The following is a 24,535-nucleotide window of genomic DNA, read 5'->3' as shown; positions in this document are numbered from 1 at the left end:
TGGGTGGAGCCAAAAGACACTGAGGGCCAAGTGTGGAGATGATTGGACGGGGTTAATTGAGGGCGTGGTCATGGCGAGGGAAAGCACTGTTGCCATCTTAGCAATTATGTCGCAATAATAGCTCTAGTGACAATTTTTCAAAAAGGCCAAAATGAACTTTACTATATGTATTAATTTGTAACTTTTACTATTTAATTACAATGTTTTAGCAGAGAATCAAACTAACTCCTAAGATTGTTGGTTGACATGGAAAAAAATACAATTAGAATTGACAAAATACAAAAAAACTCATCAAAACAAGAAAAAAAACCTGCTGTTGTGCGTTTTCCATGTTGGTACTACATTAAACAGTCATTAAGAAAAACCGAACAAACAATGTGAAGCTCTCATTGATCTAAGATCAGATCCCCGACCAAAAGCATAAAAAAAATTTAAAAAGTCATTTAATGCTGACTGTTCAAACTGTAACATAAATCTTAATTTCCTGGTTGCTAAGCATGGAGAATAATTACAGTTTAAGAGTCCAGATATTCACGAGTGTTACTTTTCCCCAAATTCCACCGGAAAAAACTAATGCCAGGGATTGATGCAAAGTTCAGAACATGAACATGAATAAAAGACCCTAAAAGTAGAAAGAGTAGCGTTTGATGAAAAAGCCACATTGAATCAATGATGAGAAAATTGAACAACAAAGAGGATGATAATGAACAATGTTTCAGCAATAACAGAACACTTACATCCTCTTTGAAGATGATAAACGTTATGTCAAGTTTAAAATGATGACATGACTGTCTCTAAAGCAGAGACATAAGAGTAATTTTTAAAAACGATGATACAACCTGCTCCTTGGCTCTGTCTATATGGTTTCAGGACAACTAGAAATTTTCTGAATTATCATTTGGACACAGAAAGCTCAGAGGTTAAAAGTAAATACCAGTATAGTGATTTGAGCTATAATCTTTGTGTATTTCCTAAAGTAAGGGTTTTTCTTTAATCAACAAGCTTTATGGGAAAACTCTATTTCAAACTTGAACAAGTAAAATCACAACTTCCTTTGAGTGTGACCACCAGGGAGAGAAATGCAAAGTACAGAGCTTCTTAAATGTAGATATTATTCAAATGTGTCTTTTAAAATGTAAAACAACATTAATGAGAACATTGTCTCATTACACGCCAACAGGCGGATTTCAATTCACCTAAGCCGATCATTTCTAGAGAACCCCCAAGCTGCTGGGGAGATAAAGAGTCCTTTCCTCACCATGTTATCAGTGAGTCATGAATTATCCATCAGAGTGGGTCACCACAGGCTTTTCCTGTATTCGCGCCTTTTTTGAGAGCAAGCGTTCACGTAAAGTGCGAACAAGTAGAAAAGTGACCCAAGGAATCTAACAAAAGCTGCCTGATACGACGAGGCCGACGGGTTCGGATCGTTCCATTAATGCCGGCTTCTTGCGTTTCCTGGTTTGCTTGTCACAATGTGATCGAGCAACTGCTGAACACAAAGAGAGACGAAATGTTCCTAGTCTGTTTCCCTAAAGCTGTTTTAAGAATATGTCTTCATGTGGGCCAGAAAAGTATGTAAGAGAAAAATGAAGGATTACTAAGTGAACAGGTCACACAAACTTTGACCTGGACTAGAAACATCTGTTTTTTTCTCAACAAAAAGGAATAAAAGAAAACAGAGAAGCCGGATTATATAACGTTTTACTTTTTTGGATTATCTAAAACATGCCAAGGTACTTGAACTCTGCAACAGAGCTCTGTTTAGTTCAGTTCATATTAAACTAAGCAGAAATAGATTAATTAATATGTTTTAAAACCCGAAGGGAAATGATATCGTTGCAGTGGCAGCATTATCAATACAGGATTATTTCATGATGTAATACTAGCAGAAATCACAGCTAATGGTGTGTTTTTCAGGGGAAACAGAAATATTTATCTATGAACCAAGACCAAGGTCATCTTCTCCGGTTTTCTCCACAGTGTTTATAATGTTAAGCATTATTGTTTTTATTTTAAAAGGTTTTTTTTTACACCATTAAGCCCAGACTGCATGCGTCTTTGCTGTGCTCCGCTCCGCTGTGCGCTTCACTAGTAGGTGACCTGAGGCTGCGGGATGCTGTAATTAATTGTATAGGTTAATAACACAAAAGAACATTTTGACTTATCCACTTGTAGGTTGGGCATTACTGAACTTGGACTACAACACTTTGGTGAGAAAAATAATTGGTGGATTTGCAAAAATGATTAGCCAGAGGTCCAGGACCTTGTTTAGTATCTCCCCAGCAAATACTGTGGTAGAAGTCTTCAAATAGCACAGTGGGGAATAGACGAAACTGAATGGATTGAAAAATAAGACCCAAACAGAACATGAAGAAATACACGCAGCCCCAAAAGAGAGTAATTTCAATTTTTCTGAACCCCAAGTATAAGACTAAATGTATTTAAGGGATAAAAAGTTGTTTTTTCCCATGATATATCCAATTTAAGGAAAGAAATTAAGAAAAAAAAATAAAATCAGAAATTGGATTTGGTATGATAAAAACATTTAACTTTGAAGCCGTATCGCCCAACTCTATCTAAATGCATCATAAAATCCCAGAATGACAATGAGTGTATTAGAACTTGAAATGATCAAATCCTGCAAAACATTTGCGTCATAAACTATTATTTCCTGAATGACAAAATTCTAATCACTTGTAAGAAAGAACAATAAGTTCATGCAGACCATTTGAGAGAAAAGCTTCTGTAACAGACAGCGGGATGAAGACAAAAAGGAGGATGCATTAACAGTCCCACTGAGCAGGACTGCAGAGATGGGAGGTGTGAGCAGGTGCTGAACAAAGAGATGAAACACAAACTAAAAAGCCACAGGGGCATGACAGATCCAGAACCAGAGAAAATAGGGTGGTGACCCCGAGCAGCACCACAGACACTGGAAAAGACTGGAGCGCCAATCCAATGTGCAGTGAAGAACATCAAAGGCCGTCCACACTGAGGCAGCACAGAGTCCCCCACTGTGGCTGCTTTAGTTCTGAGCTTGTTTATTAAATCAAAAGTCTCATGTGTTTTTGCTTTAATGAAAAGAAACACCTTTCTATTTTTTAGGTGAGTCATCTGGAATCCAAACTGTAAAATTCTCACCTTTAGTGTTGACAGTCTTAGAGGTCAGCTCCAGACTCTCAATGTCTTCCATGCCAATGTTCTCCAAGGTGATGGTCAGCTGCTGCCTCTCTCCATTAAAGAGCTGCACGGACACGGAGCTGGACAGTTCTTCTTTGGACATATGCTGAGGGGTGTGAGCTGATCTGTGTGGAAAATGAAAAACACAGAAGTTACAATGGTTGTCCTTCAGCAGGGCAAAGAAACATCTATGGCAATGCTTTCAAAGAGTCTAAATTAATAAGTTTTCATTTGATAGAAAGTCCAGAAACCCACTTTTATATTTTGCCTCTGTGCACCGTATGCTAACCACTGCACGACACAAAAAGTGGGAATACAAACTGGAAACCTCAAGGTCAAAGTGAGGTTAACCTCTTTTTCAACAATTTAACAAGTTGAAACAAAGATGTCTTTGGTTACTTGTGCTTCAAGTAAATAAAGACAGACTTTACATTAGTACGGTTAAGTAGAAACAATAATATAACTCCCATTTACCAGTAGCCAACCAGCCAAATGTAACAGCAGAAGAGTTGACCAGTTAGTTCAGTGGGTGTCAAAAATATAGCTTAATGATACCCAAGTCTTTTGAGAAAATAATCTGTGGATTAACTAGAGACATAATACAACTCCTGGAAGGTGTGCATCCTGTTACATCTGGCATAAAACTAACAGCATTTCCAAACAAGACCCATCATACCTGTTGCCAGACACGGTGGGGCTGGAGCTGCATTGTTGCTTAAGGATCTGGATAACTTGCCATTATAGAAACCACCTCCAACTGAACACCACCAAAACTAAGGATGTGGTTATTGATTTCAGTAGGTCTAACTCCAACCCTGCACTACCAGTGAACATTGCTGGGGTTGACATAGAGGTGGTTGGGACCTACAAGTATCTGCAAGTCTCTGCAAATTCATCTGAATGGCAATCTGGATTGATCAACAAACTGTGTTGCATTGTTTCATAAGGGACAGAGTCACTACACTTTCTATGGAGGCTAAAGTCTTTCAATGCGTGCTGTGAGATGTTATGCAAGTCAATAGCTCAAAGTGCTCAGCGATATTCTGTTGTCTCCTGCGGCAGGGCTTTGACAGAGAGAAACTGGAAGCGACTGAACAAACCCATCCACAGTTTGACTCTGGACTCAGGCACAGAGCAACCCTGCCTGTAACAGTCACCCTTCATCCATCCTGGCTGGGCCAGAGAGCAGCCATAGACCAAGGTTCCTGTCAGTGGGCTGTAGGACTGAACACTTCAGGAGTTCTGCTATGAGTCTACATAACATCAGTATACATAACTCTGTAGGTAACTAATGACTTGGCCGATTCTATTGTACTGTTTGTTAAATATTGCACATCTTGTGCTTTCCAGTATTTGTTTTATTTTGTCTTTATTCTATATTTTTATTATGTTTGTGTTATTTGGACAAAATAATTTCTTGAATCTTGGATTGAATCTTCAATTGTGCTCTCTAGCTGGAGAATGTGCGGCCATCTGAAGCACATGAGCAAGTCCACAATTGATCAAAGCATGCAAAACAAAAGCTTTAGTCAAAATCCCCCAATGTGGGTGAAAACACAAGTGCACAAAGAGCTGATTGGCTGCTTTGTAACATCAGATGAAAAAAAGCCTTTCATCTAGAATGTGAACAAAAACAAAGAAGATTTTCGATGAAAGGAGAAGCAGTAACACAAAAATACAAATTTTCTGTTGTCTAACCGTGGAAGTGATGTGCTGAGCTGAAGCCGAGGAAGGGAGGGAATGACTTCCACTAAACAGCCGCTTGTCTTCACGCTAGGCAGGCCTTCCAGCAGGCAGTCGCTGCTCACGCCGAATATGGACGTGTGGTAACCTGTGGAAACATGGGAGAGCGGTCCAGCTGTTTAGAGCGGCGGATTAAACAACTGTTGACTTTGGGCCAGAGCCGCACGACAAGAATAATCTGTGCAACATATACGGCACTGACCGTTCACCGTAATGTTGCCAGCTGTGCGCGGGACTCCGACCAGAGTGACGGGGTACAGTCCGGACTCAGCGGGCAGAGACAGAGCAGCTGGCAGAGATTCAAACTCCACTCCAGAAGTCAGCAGACCCTGAAAGCAACACAGAACCAGTAATCATCAGCAGATGCTCCAGATGTAAAATAGTGTAATTTTTATCAAAAACCTAACTGCTAATACCCCGGTGGAGAGGGAAATTATCCCAGAGAGCAACAACTCCAACTAAGCTAACCAGATTTGTCTTATTTTGACACTTTCAGCATTCTGTGCCAACATGATTAGCGTTTGTTTTTCTTGTTCCTCCGTGGTCGGAGAATCAAGTGTGGCTGAGCGATTCTGAGCACCTGTGTGCTGTCCTACAGATAAAAATCTGGTGGCCTGTCAGCCTACTTTCAAAACGTAAGGGACACTAGAGCCCACAAAAAGACCCCCTGGCAGGGTACAAAAAATATATTAAAAAAAAAAAAATCTGGTGGCCAATTCCAACAGCAGAAAATCACTGCATGCCTGAGAGGTGACTGAAAATAAGCCGTACAGATCAGAACGCAGGAGGAGGAATCAGAAAGCTTTGAAATTCGACAGTCCGAATTCCAGCTGGGTTTTACAGACAACAACACATCCACAGCCAATGTTTTTTAATGCATCACAGAGTGTACACTGGCCACCCTGAAGGTAATTTTCAAACAATTAAATGAAAGTTATGTGGACTGAATTTAAATTCGCTTAAATAAAGCCCATAAAAAGGAAACGCTGCGTGAGATTTCTGGTTATTATACAGTGCCTTGTACAAGTATTCGCATGCCAGGAACTTTCTCCACATTTAATCACGTTAAAACCACAAAATTATTTTTACCTGGATCTCATGTGGCAGACCAACAGAAAACTGTGATTGTGAAGTGGAAGGAACATTTTGGTCTAAGTAATGTCGGTCTAGTTTCTAGTACAATAAGAAATGAGATGAAAATAACTTACAAGTAACTTTTCAGAAGGATATAGGAACTTGTCTTAACTCAATAACTTCTTAATGTTGTTCCAGTGGTGGATTATTTTATTAATGAGATATTTTTTTCATGTTTAAGTGAAATAATCTGCCATTGGAACTGGTACCTTTTCACCATTATTTAGGAATTATTGACTTAAAACAAGCTCCTATATCTTTCTGAAGAGTTGCTTGTAAGTTAGTTTTGTCTTATTTCAAGTGTAATAAGATAGTTCCGTTAGAAACTACACAAAAATACTTGATGAGATTATGTATCATGCAGTGGGGATGTTTTTCTTCATCAGGGAGAGGGAATCTGGTCAGAGTTACTGGAAAGACGGAAGGAGCCAAATACGAGGAAATTCTGGACAGAAACCAGCTGGAAGCTGCAAAAGACTGAAAACTAGAATGTTACATTGTTTTCTGACACAACAATAAACCAATCCAGAGAAGGATTAAAGTGATTTGGATAAAAGTAGATTCACGTGTTAGAATGGTCTAGTCAAAGCCCACATCCAAACCAAAAAGTATGGATGATTGAAAACCAGTGTCTTAAATTAAAAATGTACACACATATTGGGCTATTTTCAAGGAATTATAAAACATTCCAGCCTGTAGATATGGCTGGACACATACCTACTATACCTTTTATTCCACTTGTTATTTTGTGATTGTCTTTCACATAAAACGCAATAAAATACAGTCAATTCAAAAAGTTCAAGGGTTAGAAATAGTTTGTAACGTTTAGGCCTGTCGCAATAAGCAACAAATCAATTAATCCCATGATAAATTTAAACAAACTCAGAAATTTCAATTAGAATGATTTATCGTTTTTCTCTTTTTATTTTTGCTCTTTTTTCACAAAAAACAAGATGACAAAAGTCTGCAGTTTGGTGCTTTGGTCTCTACTAACCCTTTTTCTGAAGGACAGTTTTCATTTTATTTCTTATTTCTGTTGTTTTGTTTATTTATTTTATATGTTTAAAATGCCTTCCTGTTCCAGTGTTAAATGTTCATTAGAATTTAGAGTTCATTGATCTTTGAGAGTGTGTTCTTGCATTATTATGATGCCATTACTCAAAAACATTCTCAGACAACAATATTATCGTTTATCGCGATAACGTCTGTGGACAATTTATCGTCCAGCAAAATTTGTAATCGTGACAGGAATAGCAACTTTGTAAGTTTTCTGGGGTTCGTTTATTTTTTTCCTCCCCATTTCTTCCAAACAAAATGTGTAGTAAACTCAGATATCAGAAATGCGGCACCCGTCGAAGCCGTAATAAATCTGTAATGACACTCAGAATAACTGTGCTGTATTTACATTCCACAAACACTCAGCTGTGTGCAACAAGGCAGACAGAGGTGATGTAACGACTACATCAATCCTTTACTGCAGACACTACCTCACTGGAGAGAAAGCTGTCCAAGGGCTGAGCCTGTAAGGTGCCCTCGGTGTGATTTAAGCACACCTTGCCTTCACATCAGGATGTAGTGTGCTTCTCTTAAACAACGTAGACATATTGGAGACGCTTCTCTTTCGTTTGGACTTGAAAAGGTTAATTGCCTTGTTTTAACAGCAATAATGGCTAAAGCATGTGCAGAGAAAATGGTTTTGTTTGGTCCTTTTTGACAGTACACAGTTAACCTTTTGTTTTCCCTCAAGTGGTGCCGTGATAATGGCGTAATTACTATCTGGGGTTATTATTTCTTTTTCTTTGCTCGTAACTGTCCGCCTGGCCAGAGCTAATGGGCAATGAAGAGAATTGAAGACATAAAAGAAACGGCTTCTCAAAATGGAGAAGACACTGTTAATCAAAGTTTTTGCAAAATGACAATTGCAATTCATAAACCTACGGTTGACAACATGTTTACAAAGTTATAGCACAGGGTTGCCAAAGTCCAAATAGAAACAACGTGAGCCAAATGTTTTTGATTAAACACTTTTCTTATTTATAGAGATAAAAACCTAATACTTTACAGTAGCTAATGTGACATTTTGACTGACAAAATTGCTGTTGCAAGTCAATTAAGTGAAAATTATTCACTTAGGTATGGAATAATGTACAGATACATTGTTTGGGCTACATTTGCCACTAAATAAATTTTTAGTGACATTGTTGTTGTCATGTAGGCATGTGTTTGTCTAGGTTCTGTTTTTTCTCTCTTTCTGCAGGTTTGGCAGCAGATTCCTAGACTGTCATCTTGTATTTTCTCTATCCTTAAGTGGAAAGAGGAACTACTATTATGAGTTCACACTTTCGGAGGAGAAGGAGGAAAGAATGACGAGCTGCAGCATCTCATTTTGCTTTCCATGTTATCAGAAGTTCAGTGTTTTGGTCCAACAGTGCCTGCTTCCTCAAATCTATCTATTCTGCTCTTCGGCTAAAATAACAGCTTCTTGAAAGCTAAGTAGTTCGGGCTGTTTTCCACAAAAACAAACACACCCACAAAACTCAGACCAGTCACACAACAGTTTCGGTCATTATCTCACTCTACTCTCAGCTGAAAATGTTTCTCAAAGTAAATCCTTTTCTAGTCCATCCAACTCCATTTTTGCGTCTCATTCCAATAGCAAGTGAAGAATGAGACGCGCAGATCAACACAAGCCCTTGCACTTTATGCAATAAAATACCTTAAGTTTTTTTTTTTTTTTAATCATTCTGACTTTAGAATTTATCTTAAAAAGAAAAATTTAGGGGAGGCTAAATGCGCTAGAGGTTTTCACGGTTAGCAACAGCGCTAATCAAAAATTTAGCTCCAATATTAACACATTGGTGTAAGTGTGCGCACCAATAGCGACTTGTCTTTTTGCAGCGACTACACCAAAAGACTTGAAGTTAGGTAGTGCAGAAGGACTGTGCACTGTCTTTTGTATTTGCATTTCCCATATAACAAAGTCTTTTATTTAAATGGAAATGCATAATTTCCCACTTTCTTTTAAAAGCAGAGAAAATCCATCCTTTCTGCAAATGTCCTGGCCAGACTAAGTTGAGTACACAAAGTAGGAGAAAGTACAAATGACTTGTCTTTCTAATAGCGTAGGGTTGGGTTGCTTCTGAATGGGTCAAAGTCGCTTACGGTGGCCCCAAAATTGAAAGTTAAAGAGGCTGTACTGTAGTAAAAAAATAAAATAAAAAGAAGCACTTAAACAAAAATCTATAAAGCTGAGCTGGGTATTAGAGGTGAAGTCGTGTGGTGACTGAAAATGGGGGTCTGTTTTGTCAAACTGAGCGGTCACTTTGGCGAGACATGATGGAAGGGAATATTGTGTGTGTGTGTGTGTGCAGGGGTGGGTGGGTGTGAGCAGGGGGGGGTGTGCCCGTGTGGGGGAGTAGGTGTGTGTGTGTGTGGGTGTGGGTGTGTGTGTGCGTGTGCAGGGGTGGGTGGGTGTGAGCAGGGGAGTAGGTGTGTGTGGGGGTGTGTGCGGGCGTGTATGTGTGTGTGTTTGTAACCTTGTGTTTTGCTGAGTTGGTTGATGCAGTCTTCCACCAGTTGCAAATTAGCTCTAGATGGCTTACATAAACCTATTTGTCTCTGCATGCAGGACTCTACAAGACCACCTGAGGATCCCGGCTGCCATGGAAATGTAAAGGGCTTCGGCCTGCTTCTGTAATCTGATCAATTCACCGCTCAGTGGGAGGAATTGATGGTTATGTCATTACAGCCTTACCATGGTCATTAGCTTGGTCCAACTTACAGAAAAATAAGCAAGAGCTTCCTGCAGAAATGCAATGTGTGCTTGAGTGGACATTAATATACTGGAAAGAGCTCTTTGTAATGTCTGAAAATATCAGAATAGCATCAAGTATGAGGAACTAAACTGAAAAAAAGGGACGAACATTGTCATTGCTGGCTCTTCACACAGATATAATGTATTCATTTTATTAAAAGTTTTTTTGATAGCACTGCAGTCTTATTAAACTGTTTCTGTCTTCTGACTGTAGCCCCAGAACCAGAACCAAACCAAGCAGTCACTAATATGGAACAAAATTCCAGAAAACTCCAAAGGTGCTGAAATGTTGAGTTCCTTTAAATCAAGACTGAAAGTCCACTTGTTTAAAGTTGTTTTTGATTAGTAGTAACTGGAACATTTACTTGCTGTGTATTAGAGCTGCACCAATCTGATATTAATATCTGTATCATTATCAATGTTGACAAAAATTCTATATTTGGTATCGGTAACAATTTACCCGACCTATAAGGGCAGATCTATTCAGTCTAATTCTATGCTTTGTGCTCTGAGCAAAGTCATGCTTTATTATTTATTTTACATTATATTTAGAGTTCCTAGTTGCTCTTTCTGGACCATTTAAAAGAAGATTTGTTGGAGTTTAATTTTACATTTAACCAAAGTAGTCAACCTACAGATTTCATCAGTCTCAGTTTCTTTATTATTTTGTTTTACACTGGCTGTTCTGCTTCTAATTGCACTGACTGAACAAATTAAAGTTATGTTATTTTTATATGTTGCGCTTTATTGACGCAGAGCTATCAAAATAATTTTTTTCTTTAAAAAAGATGCACTTTAAGTCAATTCAATACTGTTTTTCTGTATTTTATCGGTATTGGCCGATAATAAAACTTAGATATCTATATTGATGTCAAAAGTGAAAAAGTGCATACTATGTTTTTGACATAGTGTGCACTATGTCAAAAACAAGTTTATTGCTTGCAATTGCAAGCAAGCACGTTTATTGCTTTCTTCATAATTTGGTTATTGTGTGGTGTTTTCTTGATGTAAAGCACTTTGAACCACCTTGTTGCTGAAATGTGCCATGCAGATAAACTTGACTTTACTTATGATATTATCAGATGAATCAGGAGGGATGAATCAGCCAACAAGACAAGTCCAATTTTCTTTTGGATCAACTGAGACAGCTGCTGAGATGAGTTGAAACTTCATTCAGTCATTTGTTCTCTACTTTCCCAAAAATTAAAGAACCAACACTTTTGACAAGTATTACACTGTGGACGGTTCCGTGTGATGGATATCGGACAGATAGACCCTTTCTCCGGTCAGGCTTTACATCACTGCATGTGTAAACAGACGCAGCGGTAAAGAAAAGAATTACTGTCTAATCTTTTGCAAACGCAAACCAAACAGTGGCCTTGCCCTTGCGTCTACTTTTCCAAAGCAGCAGTACGGGTGTAACGGAGTGTGTTAATGAAAAATAGATGTCACTGAGGTGTTGGTTTGCACCTCAACTTGAGCTCCTTTAATAACAACAAAATGTTCGGGGCTCAAACAGCTGCTGTCGCCAAGCAGCTTTCAGAATTGATTAAACTAGACTCCCTGATGTCTCGTGGGTCTTTTACACCTCTGTTTTGGTCTTCAAATGAAATAGAGTGACCCTGCCTTTTTCACACAACATGAATTCTATCTTTCCAAACTGGAAAATGCATGAAATGATGAATGTAATGTTTTTGAATGACGTGGTTTGTTTGCACGAAATGCTTTCTTGGTGTCAGAAGGCTAAAATATCTGACATTTATAAAGAGAAATTTATACAGAACTAGCCAAGCAATCAGGAGTCACTGAAACCAATTTCTATGTTCAACTCACCACATTAGTTGCGTTTCCATTGTCCATACAACTGCAGAATTTCATATTTCGAAAAATAGATTTGCTTAAAGGAAACACGTCAAACACATTTTTTGATTTAAAGAACGATACAATGAGGTGGTTTTCCATTCGAAGTTGGTTTATGTCACAATAAGTAATTATTGAGTTAAAACAAGCTCCTATATCTTGCTGAAAAGTCACATGTAAGTTCGCTTTGTCTCTTTTCAAGTGTAGTAAGACATTTGCACTAGAAGCTGGACCAAAATTGCTTTGTAAGATTTAGCGTTTTTGCAGTGAAGTAGGTTCTACAAAGTGCTAACTGAGGAGCAAAGACACCTAAATGTATAAATAAACACTTCAAATTAACAAATCAGTGGTTAGCACACAACAGTGTTAGCCAGCTGATGAAAGGCAGCCAAACACGAGGTGGTTCACGTTAGAGCAGAATTAGAAACATAACATGTCCCATGATGACCGCGGTTTTTCTGTAGCTGCTCCAAGCTCTGGAATGACCTTCCCTGGACATTAGACTGACCCCTGAACTTTCTGATTTTAAATCCATTCTCTTTTCTTTGGCATTTGACACAATCTGAGATGTTCAAAGTGCTCTGTACATAAAAGGGTTTTGTAGTTTGTGTTGTGTTTGTTTTTATAAATCATAATATAGGCTAATATACAGTAGGTGTAATGGCATATGCAGTGTGTTTGTTTTCTACTCTTATATACCATGTTCTCCACACGAAGCTCGTAGGGCATCGGGTTGTACACCATCAGCTGAACTTCACAAACGTCTCCTTGAACCCACTGGAAATCTAGGAATAGAAACGAAACAAAACAGTCTCAACTTTTTTAAAACGTAGAACAAATGTGTCAGTATTTCAGCTTATGTTGCTCTTATGACTGTTTGTTATAGGGATGAAGCAGTTTTCAGTTTTAATGATCACCATTGTATGATTTTATACAGATTTCTATTTTTAATTTTTTTTTTTTTTTTGCTTCAGAACAAACAGACCAACCAAAAGCATCAAGTCTTCTTTAGTTACATTTACTCAGTTACAATGACTTTGGTAACTTTTTGAAAAAGAAACTTTTAGAAGTAGTTTAACTGCAGCATACCTCTACTCGTGGTTTCTACTAAACGTGTTGAGTTAAACGAGGAGGTTTTGCATTCAATTATTAGTTCTGTTTGAAAAATGTAAATTGCAACAGGGTAAAACTATACTGATTTTCATTTACAATGAAAAAAAAAGAAACCCAAGGAAGCACTGTTCGACGGTATCGTATTTGCAATTTTTTGAAGGTAAATTGAAAACTTCTGTTGTACGGAGAAGATATTAAGCCCCGCTGTAGGTTTTCCTCCATTTCTAAATGTTCCACATTCTCGTACAGTTGGACGCTCCGTTCGCAGTAATCAGACTTGCAGAGAGGGCCTAAAAAAAAATACCATCTCGAACCCTGGAAGGGAAGGGGATTTATGGAGGGCGAGCTGCAGCCATGGCCCCAGGGAAATTAGGCCAGTTTAAAGAAAGATATCTATAATATGACTGTCTGGAAAGCTCCATATTACCGCAGGTCTAGCTTGCAGGCATGCTCTAGCAGCTGGCCAATTAAGTGTGAAATGCACCAAAAAAAAAACTATAAAAATACTTTGTTGGCATCTCATTTGTGCATCATAATTCTCCAAGTTAGACCTAATATTCAGCAGTAATCTTCAAAAGGCTTCAGCTTCATGAAACATCCTCACAGAGAGTGATAATGGTAGCCATCCATCATGGCTGTTTGATTGGGATTCCTTAAAGAGCGAATCATTTTGTCAAAGAGCCTCTAACACGATCTTAAAATGATGTTTATGGTGAGAGAGTGAAGTGGGGGGTGTTTACTGAAGCTACTGGACCCTGCAGAGAAATGTTCTGTAAAACTATCAGCAGTATTAATGTGCCCATCTGAATAATAAATCATTTACGCACACAGGGCGCAGAGACCGACGCAAAATCCATGCGTGGAAAACGAAGCGGCTCCACAACACGACAAATATCTATTAAACAAACCAAAACGCCAGCGCTTGGGCCTGGCCGACTCTATAGAGTCATGACAAATTTAAGTTGGAAAGATTTAAAAGAAATATTCAGCACATTTTGCAAATGGCCAAAAAATGCACTGTGTATTTATGACAGTCGGAGATTTCAATGTAACTGACATTCTTACATTGGAGATTGGAAAATGGAATAGAATAGAATTCAACTTTATTGTCATTGCACTGTCACAAGTACAAGCAACAAGATGTAGTTTGCATCTATCCAGAAGTGCTCTATGAGATATAAATATTTATTTACAGATGTACAAGACTATTTATTTATTGGAGTTCCATCATTCCTAAAATGGAATAATGGAACTCCAATAAAAATCTGTAGAATCTAAAAATTGTTTAAATTGTTCTCCAATTCAGAATAAAAGATTAAAACCTAACAATCAAAGCAAAATATTTGTTACAAATATCAGAAATGTCACACTGACTTTTCAAGCACATATTCATGCCAAGGTAAGGCAAGACAATTTGAATAATATGTCAAAAAACAAGGCAATACGAAGTACCTTACATGATATAAACATCAGAGAAAACATTATGTTTCAGTGGTATAACTGCATCATTAACTGTAAAAACTACAATTAATGATGTTCCAGTTTTTATTAATCAAGGGCAGCTCTAAACAAATGGGTTGTAAAACTTTATTTAAAGGAAATTGGTTTTTCAGCTGTTTTGTAGTTTTCTGGAAGCTTGTTCCAGATTTGTGGTGCATAGAAGCTGAATGCTGCTCGTCCATGTTTGAATCTGGTTCTTTGAAGCCTGTGTCATCAGTTTGATAAAAGATAGTAATCCCAGAAACATTCTTCAGATGATAAAAGACCAATTTTGTAACTGTCTTTATGTGTCTCTCAAGGTTCAGATCTGAGATTCTAGTTGTAACAACTAAAGTTGTGTGCCGACTCTGGATGGTTCTTCTTTCGGTCCAAAGTCAATAAATTTTGTTTTGTTTCTGTTTAGCTAAATAAAGTTGGCACATCCACACACTGATTTGTTCTAAGCATCTACTCAATGCATAGAACATTATGTTGTCACCTGGTGACACAACCCATTCTCCCTCCCAACTCGTCATATATTGACGCATGGGACGGTCCGTCCTCGTCACATGTTGACGCGCACGGTACCCCTTTCGCGTCAATATGTGATGCGAGGTGTTTTACACTATGCCTTACCGTAATTTTTGCCCTAAACCTAACCAAATCATTGGGGTTTGAAGGTTCGGCAGCGGTTACGAGAACCCTTCGCATGAAAAATCCACGTAAAACATGTGACCTGCCCAAATCGTCAACATGTGACGCTGAAGTAAACCTGCCCAAGTCGTCAACTTTTGACGCGAAGGGGGTACCATTCGCGTCAATATGTGACGCATGGTCAGAAATTGTCCTAACTCGTCAATATATGACGAGTTGGGAGTGAGAATGTGTTGGGTGACAACATAATGTAGAGCTGTGTATCATCTGCACAACTATGGCAACTTCAAGTTATTATTTGCAGTAATCTGAGCTACTGGGAGCATTTAGATATTAAATAACAAAGAGCCCCAGGATGGAACCTTGGAGGTGATTTTTGTCCGCTCCAATGAGAAGTTACCAACTCGAACCAGTCGAACCAATCACTCCAACAATATGTCATAGTGAACAGTATGAAATGCTGCACTAAGGTCCAACAGAACCTGTGCTTCTTCCACAGTCTGTATTCATGTGATGTCATTGACGAGGGCAGTCTCAGTACTTACGGTGAGCACGGAAACCCGGCTGAAAGACACCATCACTGGTCATTGTTAAGAAGCTATTTATCTATTGAAACACAGCCTTTTTCAGTCACTTAGCTGATGAATGGGAGGTTGGAGATTGACCTGTAATTTTCCAACACCATGTCCAGATTGCCTTTTCAGCAGTGGTTTGATAACTACCGTTTTTAAAGCCGGGGGAAAAAAAAACACCTGATAACAGGGATGAGTTTACAATTTCGATCCGATCAGACGCAACGACAGGCTAAACTTTCTTGAAGAAAGTTGTGGCCAAGATATGAAGAAAGCAAGGGCGTGAGAATAATTGATTTATAATTTCTTTGAAGTCTTTGTGGACGAGTTGGTAGAATCGTGCAATTTTCTCCAGATTCAACACCGGAACTGGACTGAACATTGATCTGCAAGCTAGTAACCAAATTTTCAAGATTTTCTCAGTTAAGAAGTCAGCAAATTCACTGCAGGTCCTGAGGATTAGAGTTCATGTGTTTCTGACAGCTTTGAGAGCAAAGCAACACAAACAGAGAAATTTAGCCTCACAAATCCCCGTCTATGACCACAGTCATTTTCATCAAGACAAATAATGTACGTAGCATCACTGCCATGCTTAGTGCTACTAAAATTAAGGGACACTGCAAAGTTATTTCAGATATAAACAGCACTAAGTGACCATAAAAATAAAAGTCACCACTTTGAACTAATAGTTGTACCTGCGTTTCAAGCAGAGCAGAAAGCCAAACATACTGTATATATTATATATATATATCCGTCCAAACACTCAAAGGGCACATAAAGTAAAAGTCACGTCCCTGTGTGTCCGATCAGCTCTGTAATAGATAGACTCTCATCCAGGTCAGAGTAAACGGCTCGCTGTACACAGTTCTTAAAGCAGTCTCAGAGCAATTACAGAGAAAAAAATCTCCTGTTTATGGCTGCGCATCAATCTGACTCATTCTGAGTGACTTAAAGAAGAACAACAGATCGTTCCTGTACTGACGGACCAAAGTTACCAAACCGAACCAATAAAAGAGGAAAAATTATTAGTGTGAAGCTATGAAGCTTTACTGCCGGTTACGTGTTATAGATACGGAAGAGTTGCATGAGTCTGAGTCACCTGTTTAAAGACTTCAGAAGCTGCCAGTTGCCTCACCAGATTACTCAATCACCACAGTCACTAAAAAAAATTTATTTCTTCTCAGATGCTTTTCGTCAAATGAAAAGCAGCTCCAGAGGCTATGAAACATTAAGGCTGATCCGGGTTATGTTTTTGGAATTATTAGCAGTTAATCAAGCCGACTATAGAAACACTTGTGAGCAGATTGGTTCCTAAGTGGTTTGTGTGAACATGTTAAACCATACAGTCACACAGCAGGTGTAATCCCTTTATTTTAGGCTAAATGAGTTTGCTTTTCTTGTTTTTGCTGCTGTAGAAGATTTTTCTCTTGGTTTTAAATGGTGTGTTGAAATCGCAGCAGGCACCAATCTAATCTTCCAGCCAACAAACTGATTCATGTTGTTATATTGCAATTAGAATACAAAAAAAACAATAGGCCTTCGCAGCGCTTTGCTGCTCGGGCCTAAACACATATGAGCACTGATGATAGCAGTACATTGGGGTTTGGGGACGGAGGGTAGATGATGTACAAAGATTGTAAAAGTTAATGAAAAGCTAAAAGATTATTTCAATTAAAAATGTCTGACACAGAGATGTTGACTTGGCCGCCTAACTCTCTAAATCTTTATTCAACTGATTATCAACTGTTTTTTGTCCCAACAGGTGGATTTTGGATATGAGTGGTGACTTGTAAAGATATTTTAAAAACCTTCCAGTGACGACACAAGGTTTCTGTTGCTTTTATATATGCATTGTCGCAGTCTAAGCTCAGAAAATTTGACCAATGACTTAAAACTATTAAATGTCGCTTCAGAATAGATTATTCTTGTTTGGTGTTTAAATTAAAGGGCTATTTTACCATTTCTAAATTAATCTGGACTCATTTTGAAGAATACGGATCATTTTTGAATGTAAATGTAAATAGAAATAAATGATTTTATTTAATTATTATTATTTTCTCTATCTTACAGATGTGATCTATAGAAGTCAATGAGGTAAGATTACATTTATTTTCATAACTGATGTCAAAAAGGGTCAGAACTTAAACGTTAGTTTGAACTGGAAAAGATAAACAACCGTGGACTCCGTTGACCTTGTTTGGACTCACCTATCTTCTTGCAGCGCTCCTCTCCTCTGTTGTGCATGATTATGGGCGAGTAGATGAAGGGACTGGCGGTGGACACACTCTGTCCCAGGAGGCCTTTCACTTTGTGGGGCCGTAGACTGGTGGGCAGATTGAGCAGCTTAACCGATCTGGGTGGAAGCACAGAAATATGATTTAGCTTTGCATTTAAGCTAAAGTAAGGGGGGGTGAACTGAGTTAAACTTTGGGTTACTATTCACAGGAAGTTAGTTTGAATTTGCTTGGGTTGCATAAAATTCTGATCACATTGCTGAATATTCATGAATATTACAGAACAAAGGTTGAGATTTATGGTTGGGCTTTCTGGGAAAGGTTACAAAATCAGCAAGCAATAAAACACCAAGACACAGGCAACTTTTAAACAGTGTTTACCCAAAACTTCCACAAACAATGGACTTAAAAAAAACTCAAAGTAATGTATAATCACATCAGCCTTTAATTATCTCATTACTTCTGCTTAACTGGGTTGTTTTCCAGCTTCCTCCAACATTAAGTACTTCCTGGAAGGCTTAAAACTTAAAACTCTGCATGCAGGTTCTGTCCATCACGGCTTATTGCAGATGTCAGAGTCTAGTTTTTGGGGAAAAAAAACTTTGATGAGTTATGTTGCAGATTTTCAGTCAGATGGGCCGTAAACATTCAGATTTTTATGTTTCTTTGTAGAATTAAAATTGGGCAACTGAGTCTAGTTAGTCTGCTCCTTTCTGCCATGAACAGCCTGACTTCCAGTGCGCCAGCCAACAGAAGCACTGGCACTCAAGCAGAAGAATGATGACCATGGCAAGCAGCCCATGTTATTAGAAGTACTTCAGATGTGGAGATCTGGGAACGCCTTTTGGTAATAATAGTGTCAGGTGACAACAAAGCACATCACATTACAGCCCCTGTCTTTAGTGAAGTGTTCCAGGGCTGCTGATCTGTATGGCAGCCAACAATGAAGAAATACTACAGCAATTTGAAAGTGAGTAAAGCAGGGTAAAGCAGGAAAAATTTGAAACATTTTGGTGATGGCACAGTTAAAGTGATAGTTGGATTGGTAGAACAAAAAAAAAAGGGTTTTATGGTTTTTATGGCCCCTCTCAAAGTCCCTAGAAACTCTGAAAGGATAAAGTATATGGAATACATGACACTTATAATATCCAAACTTACTGTCACATAAACCAAAATCGTCAAGTCAAAAGTGTTTGGAGGACAAAAAAATATATGATTAAATAAATAATAAACTAGAAAATTTCTGAAGAAATTTAAACAGGGCCTACCAAAGTGTACCCGTCGGTTGGAACCTAGCATTCTGATGCTAAAAATTAGCATGCTAACGTAAGCTAAATGTACTCAATAGCATGTGGAGAGTCGCAAGCATGTTAAATAACATGGACCTGCTCCATTCAGTATGTTAAAATTAGGGTATAAGCTAAAATTAGCCAAAATGCTAATGTTAGCCTAAATGCTGCCAGTGGAGACGGGTATAACTAGCATGTTGTCTTACATTGACTTCCTCCATTCAGTGTGCTAAACATGGCCAATAAATGAAAAAAATAGCTCAAAAGCTCATTTTAGGGAAAAGGCCATGCTAATGCTAATGTTTGTACTAATGTTAATGCACTGCCTTCTGATTTTTACTATTGCTAAAGTAAAAATCAGATGTTTACTTTGTGGCACTTGGCTACCAGAAAACACGCTCATCTCTTAGCAACAGATTAACAACAAATATTGTTATTGTTCAAAAAATATAAAATTTCCTCTGCTCTTTTTAAATACTACTTATCTTATTCTACTTAAGAATTGTGCAGTTGGTGAATTTTGGAGAAAAGTGAAAATGTTTTTTTGTCATTGATGGTACACAGATATTGAACACAAAAGTAAAAATCTGATTTACACTACGTGGCAGTTTGTTACCAGAAAAAAACACTTATCTCTTAACACCAAATTAATAAGTAATATTATTGTTTATAAAACATAAGTTCTTTTGAAATACTGCTTATCAGTTTAGACACAACAAATTTAGAGTTGGTAAATTTTGCAAAACTAAATATCTAACGTTTACATTTTGGCCCTTAGTTACCAGAAAACACTCTCATCTCTTAGCAACAACAAATATTGTTATTGTTCAAAAAACAATTTGAAATACTATACTTATACTTATCTTACAATACTTTGGAATTGTCACGTTGGTGAATTTTACAGAAAATTTAAAATGTTTTCCTTTTCTTTGGTCATTGGTGGTAAATATACTATAAAACAGAAATTCAACACAAAAGTAAAAATCTGATTTAGACTTCGTGGCAGTTCATTACCAAAAACAGAAAAAACACTCATCTCTTAACACCAAATTAATAACAAGTAATATTATTGTTATTAAAACAATATAGTTCTTTTGAAATACTGCTTATATGCTTAGACAAGAAATTTACAATTGGTAAATTTTGCAAAAGTAAAAATCAGATGTTTACTTCATGGTACTTGGTATATCAGAAAATGCGCTCATCTCTTAGCAACAGTTTAACAATGTAATGCTCTTATTTTGACAGCCCAAAGTTATTGTCTGTTAAGGAGCAACAAGTTTCATGAGGGAACTTTCTTTTTTCCTCTTCTGCCATCTTATCTGTATTAAATGTTCCGTCACGGTGGCGTCATGTAGCTCTAAACTTCTGCTCAGCCCTCGTCTGTACTAACTGAGTGTTCCACCATCTCTGTAGTTCTCTACATCTCTGCTCTCCTTAGTGTTCTATTGCTTTGGTAATTAGTCCTCTCTGAAAACTGTATGCAATGCAGTTTTCAGACTGTATGCATTGCAAGGCATTTCAATTTCTCCATTGAATTACCTTGCAAAGCATTCCCATGCTCGCCTATGCATTGCTATGGCAGGCCCCAATTACCTACTAAAATTATGAGCATGCAATATTTTAATTAAGCAAATCAGATTTTCTGCATTAACAGATGAATACTTTGTTGTATTTAACATTTTTTAATATATTTAAGTAGATTTTAATTTGTAATAGTTTTGTCCCAATTTATCTGCACCTAGCATGTATGCTAGTAAGCCAGATGACTGTTCAATTGGCTGAATTGTAGTTGAACTGATTGCATTTCGGCCCCCCGACAACAAATGGCCCCCGGCTGCACTTTGGACAGTGCTGGTTTAGTTAAAGTTTTTAGTTACACTTAGAAAAACATATAACAATATAATGGTTTCACATCAGTAGAAACTGATATTTACTGATTAGTTTTTTCTTTTAAATATCTGGAATACTACCAAACTACATTTTCTCCTCTCTCTTCACACTGTTGTTTCTTACTTTTAAGCAGCTTTGAGGCACAAAATTTAAAACTGCTGCTGTGCAATATACTCAACAGGTTGTTGCTAGGTAACCAAAGACTGACATAGTTAATTGATGCCACCAATCTTTCTGAGAGGTTGAGCAACTAAAGCATCTCCTCTGCCTACATCCCCAGAATGCTGTGTGGTTCCGGATCAGAGTTCAGTAAAATTATTGAAAACTTTATTTTAAATGGATTATTAGACAATTGTTTGTTCAACGTCCAAATTAAAGGCTTTTTCAAATATTTTAATGCTGCTTCAACAAAAAATGATTTTAATTGAAGGGTTTTTTTAGACATCTTTAGCAGAGGTGCCAATTAGAAAAATGTGCTTTTGACAGTCTTACCGGACCATTGGGAGCTTAGTGAAGGGAACCGGAGGGAGCTTGAGTCCATCAGAGAGAGTGATGACCTCCATCCCACCTGGACACTTGGAGGTGTAGTTCTCCAGACTCTGGGTCACCTCTTTCTTTTCTGTAAAGTACAAACGACACAAAAATCAGCAACCCCGGCCAGAACCCTGACCCATCTGGCACGACGACTACAACACAAACATCTTTAAAATTGACCCAGGAAACCAGAGAGGACTCTGCTTCTTTTGCGGTAGAAACGAATGGGAGGTTGATGATGGGTAAGGCGTTCCACTCTCAGCAAAGAGAGCGCCGACCTCGGAGGGAAACTCCAGATTTTATCGTATCATCAATACCTTTTGAGAGAACATTACTGCTCAACCAGCTGTAAAATTTGCTTTAGTTGTGCAGGGTTTAACCGTGTCCATCAATGAAAAGGTCACAGACTGAAAAAAAAAAAGAAAAACACCACTGCACTACTATTGTTTGTAGGAGCACATTTGGAAATTGCAGCCCTTTCATAAGAAAAAGAAATGCATCTGCATTATGTATGAGCTGTTTGTTCCACACAAGAGATGACCTAATAGGATAAATCGAAGTGTTTTTATATCTCTCGCCAACAGGAACAGTGGTTCAAGCAAACAAATACAAGTGCTGCTAGCAGAGACACTAAATCCTTTGGAAAAAATATGAATTGGGGGCCTGGAAGGCACAACCCCAGTTCAGGGAGAAGGTAATAAACAACGGGGAGAAGGGAGAAAAGGAAAGGAAAGGGAAAAGATAAAGGTAAAAAGTAAAATCAGTCAGAGATGGATGAAGAGACACTTGAAATGTAATCCCAGCCCAAAGTTTGTTTGTTTTTTATTCACGGCCTTGTTTTCTTTGTTTATTTTTAGCAGTAATTAATGCTTAACAACAGCAAACAACTGCGATTAATGTATTAACGCATCTATTTAAGACATTAATGTCTTAATTTTAGACATACAAATTTAAGACTCTTTAAGAAAGTGCTGACACCTTGCTGCAAATGCACAGAAGCAATTATAGGTCAGAAAATAAACCATTCTGATCATTTACTTATCAATTTAAGTCAAATGTTTCAGAATTAAACAAATGTAAAGAGTCAAAGGGTAATTTCAGTAAGTAGATCTCGGATTTTAAAAAATGATGCAACAATTAAAGTTAATTAAACAATCAAAATATTGCTTTAAAAAGGAGCTTCTCTGTCCCATTGTTTGCTATGACGGGTGTCCAGGAAATGGTGACGTGAATGACACAACACATTGTTTCCCAGCACAATCCACAGGTAAATGACACCATTCATACCAACAAGGATGTGATTGATCCAGACTGCGTGGAAACGACTGCTGTGGCTACACGTCATCAAGACTGAAGCCAGTACAGAATTTCCATAAAGTGACATAGCCGGGGTATATGCAGGTTTCACCAACTCAAATTTAAGACTTTTTCAGACCTCGTTAAGACCATTATCATAAAACTTAAGACCTATATCACGACAGAAATGTATAAAAGAAATGCAGGGGACCAAAACTGTGAAATTTCTGGGGTCTTTCTGTGGCTCTTGGCAACAGCTTTGTGCTTCTCATATGGCTCTCTAGGTAGCCATATCTCTAGGTAGAGAGCTATATGCTAGCTGCTGATAGTTTGCTTCTTTGCTTGCTAGCTAGCTAGGAAGTATTAGCTGCTTGTTACCAGTAGCCTTAACAACCTTGAGTCACAGAATGCAGTGAGTGAAAATGTCTGTGCACTACTCAACTCAAACTTTTGCCTTATAGACAAGACCAGTGAGGGAAAAAATCATTAATAAATGACATTAAACAGTCCTGCCATAATAAAATTTAAGAACTGTGAATCACGTATTTAAGACTAACTTACATTTTCCATATGAATTCAAGACATTTTAAGGGCTTAATCTTAGATAAATAAATGTAAGACTTTTTAAGACCATTTAAGGAGCACTGATGGGGTGAGTGGATTAAAATCACCCATCTGCTCCAGTAGACTAAGAAAGTGGCTGGTTTTGTAGTGAAAACCTCCTTCTGGAAGGTTTTCACTACATGTAAAAGATGCATGTCATCAAAAGATAGGCATAGTAAACACATTTGAAAAACTTAAAACACTAATCAAATTAATGAGCTAAAAAAACTATTTTATACAACTTGGTTAACAGTGAGAATATCCATCCATCCATCCATCCATCTTCTTCCGCTTATCCGGGGTCGGGTCGCGGGGGTAGCAGCTTCAGAAGGGAGGCCCAGACTTCCCTCTCCCCGGCCACTTCTTCCAGCTCTTCCGGGGGAATCCCAAGGCGTTCCCAGGCCAGCCGAGAGACATAGTCTCTCCAGCGTGTCCTGGGTCTTCCCCGGGGCGTGGGTTAGGGTAGGGTCCCTACACCTCACCAGGGAGGCGTCCAGGAGGCATCCTGACCAGATGCCCGAGCCACCTCAACTGGCTCCTCTCGATGTGAAGGAGCAGCGGCTCTACTCTGAGTCCCTCCTGGATGACTGAGCTTCTCATCCTATCTCTAAGGGAGAGCCCAGCCACCCTACGGAGAAAACCCATTTCGGCCGCTTGTATCCGCGATCTCGTTCTTTCGGTCATGACCCAAAGCTCATGACCATAGATGAGGGTGGGAACGTAGATCGACCGGTAAATCGAGAGCTTCGCTTTTTGGCTCAGCTCTCTCTTCACCACGACGGACCAGTACAGCGCCCGCTTGACGGCAGACGCTGCGCCAATCCGCCTGTCGACCTCCCGCTCCCTTCTTCCCCCATTCGTGAACAAGATCCCGAGATACTTGAACTCCTCCACTTGGGGCAGGACACCCCCCCTGACCCGGAGAAGTCACTCTACCCTTTTCCGGCTCAAGACCATGGCCTCGGATTTGGAGGCACTGATCCCCATCCCGGCCGCTTCACACTCGGCTGCGAACCGCTCCAGCGAGAGCTGCAGATCACGATCTGATGAGGCCAGAAGGACCACATCGTCTGCAAAAAGCAGAGATGAGATCCTAAGGCCACCAAATCGGATCCCCTCAACACCTTGGCTGCG

At 38.6% G+C, this 24,535-nt stretch overlaps 1 protein-coding gene across 2 annotated transcripts in view; it reads right to left on the bottom strand.

Moving 5' to 3' along the window:
• The window catches only part of trappc9 (trafficking protein particle complex subunit 9), a 210,999-nt gene that overhangs the window by 160,281 nt on the left and 26,183 nt on the right, over nt 1-24,535 (bottom strand). For both annotated transcript variants that reach the window (XM_028036159.1, XM_028036160.1), the window contains 6 exons: nt 21,461-21,587; nt 17,760-17,905; nt 12,434-12,519; nt 5,129-5,255; nt 4,882-5,014; nt 3,145-3,308 (listed from right to left, as the gene is read on the bottom strand). In XM_028036159.1, coding sequence (XP_027891960.1) covers nt 3,145-3,308; nt 4,882-5,014; nt 5,129-5,255; nt 12,434-12,519; nt 17,760-17,905; nt 21,461-21,587 — 783 coding nt within the window. The remainder of the gene's footprint in view (nt 1-3,144; nt 3,309-4,881; nt 5,015-5,128; nt 5,256-12,433; nt 12,520-17,759; nt 17,906-21,460; nt 21,588-24,535) is intronic.

The sequence above is a fragment of the Xiphophorus couchianus genome, chromosome 13, assembly GCF_001444195.1.
Source record: "Xiphophorus couchianus chromosome 13, X_couchianus-1.0, whole genome shotgun sequence".
Taxonomy (NCBI): Eukaryota; Metazoa; Chordata; class Actinopteri; order Cyprinodontiformes; family Poeciliidae; genus Xiphophorus; species Xiphophorus couchianus.
Note: the sequence above shows the minus strand (reverse complement) of the source record. Positions and strands in the feature narration are given on the sequence as shown.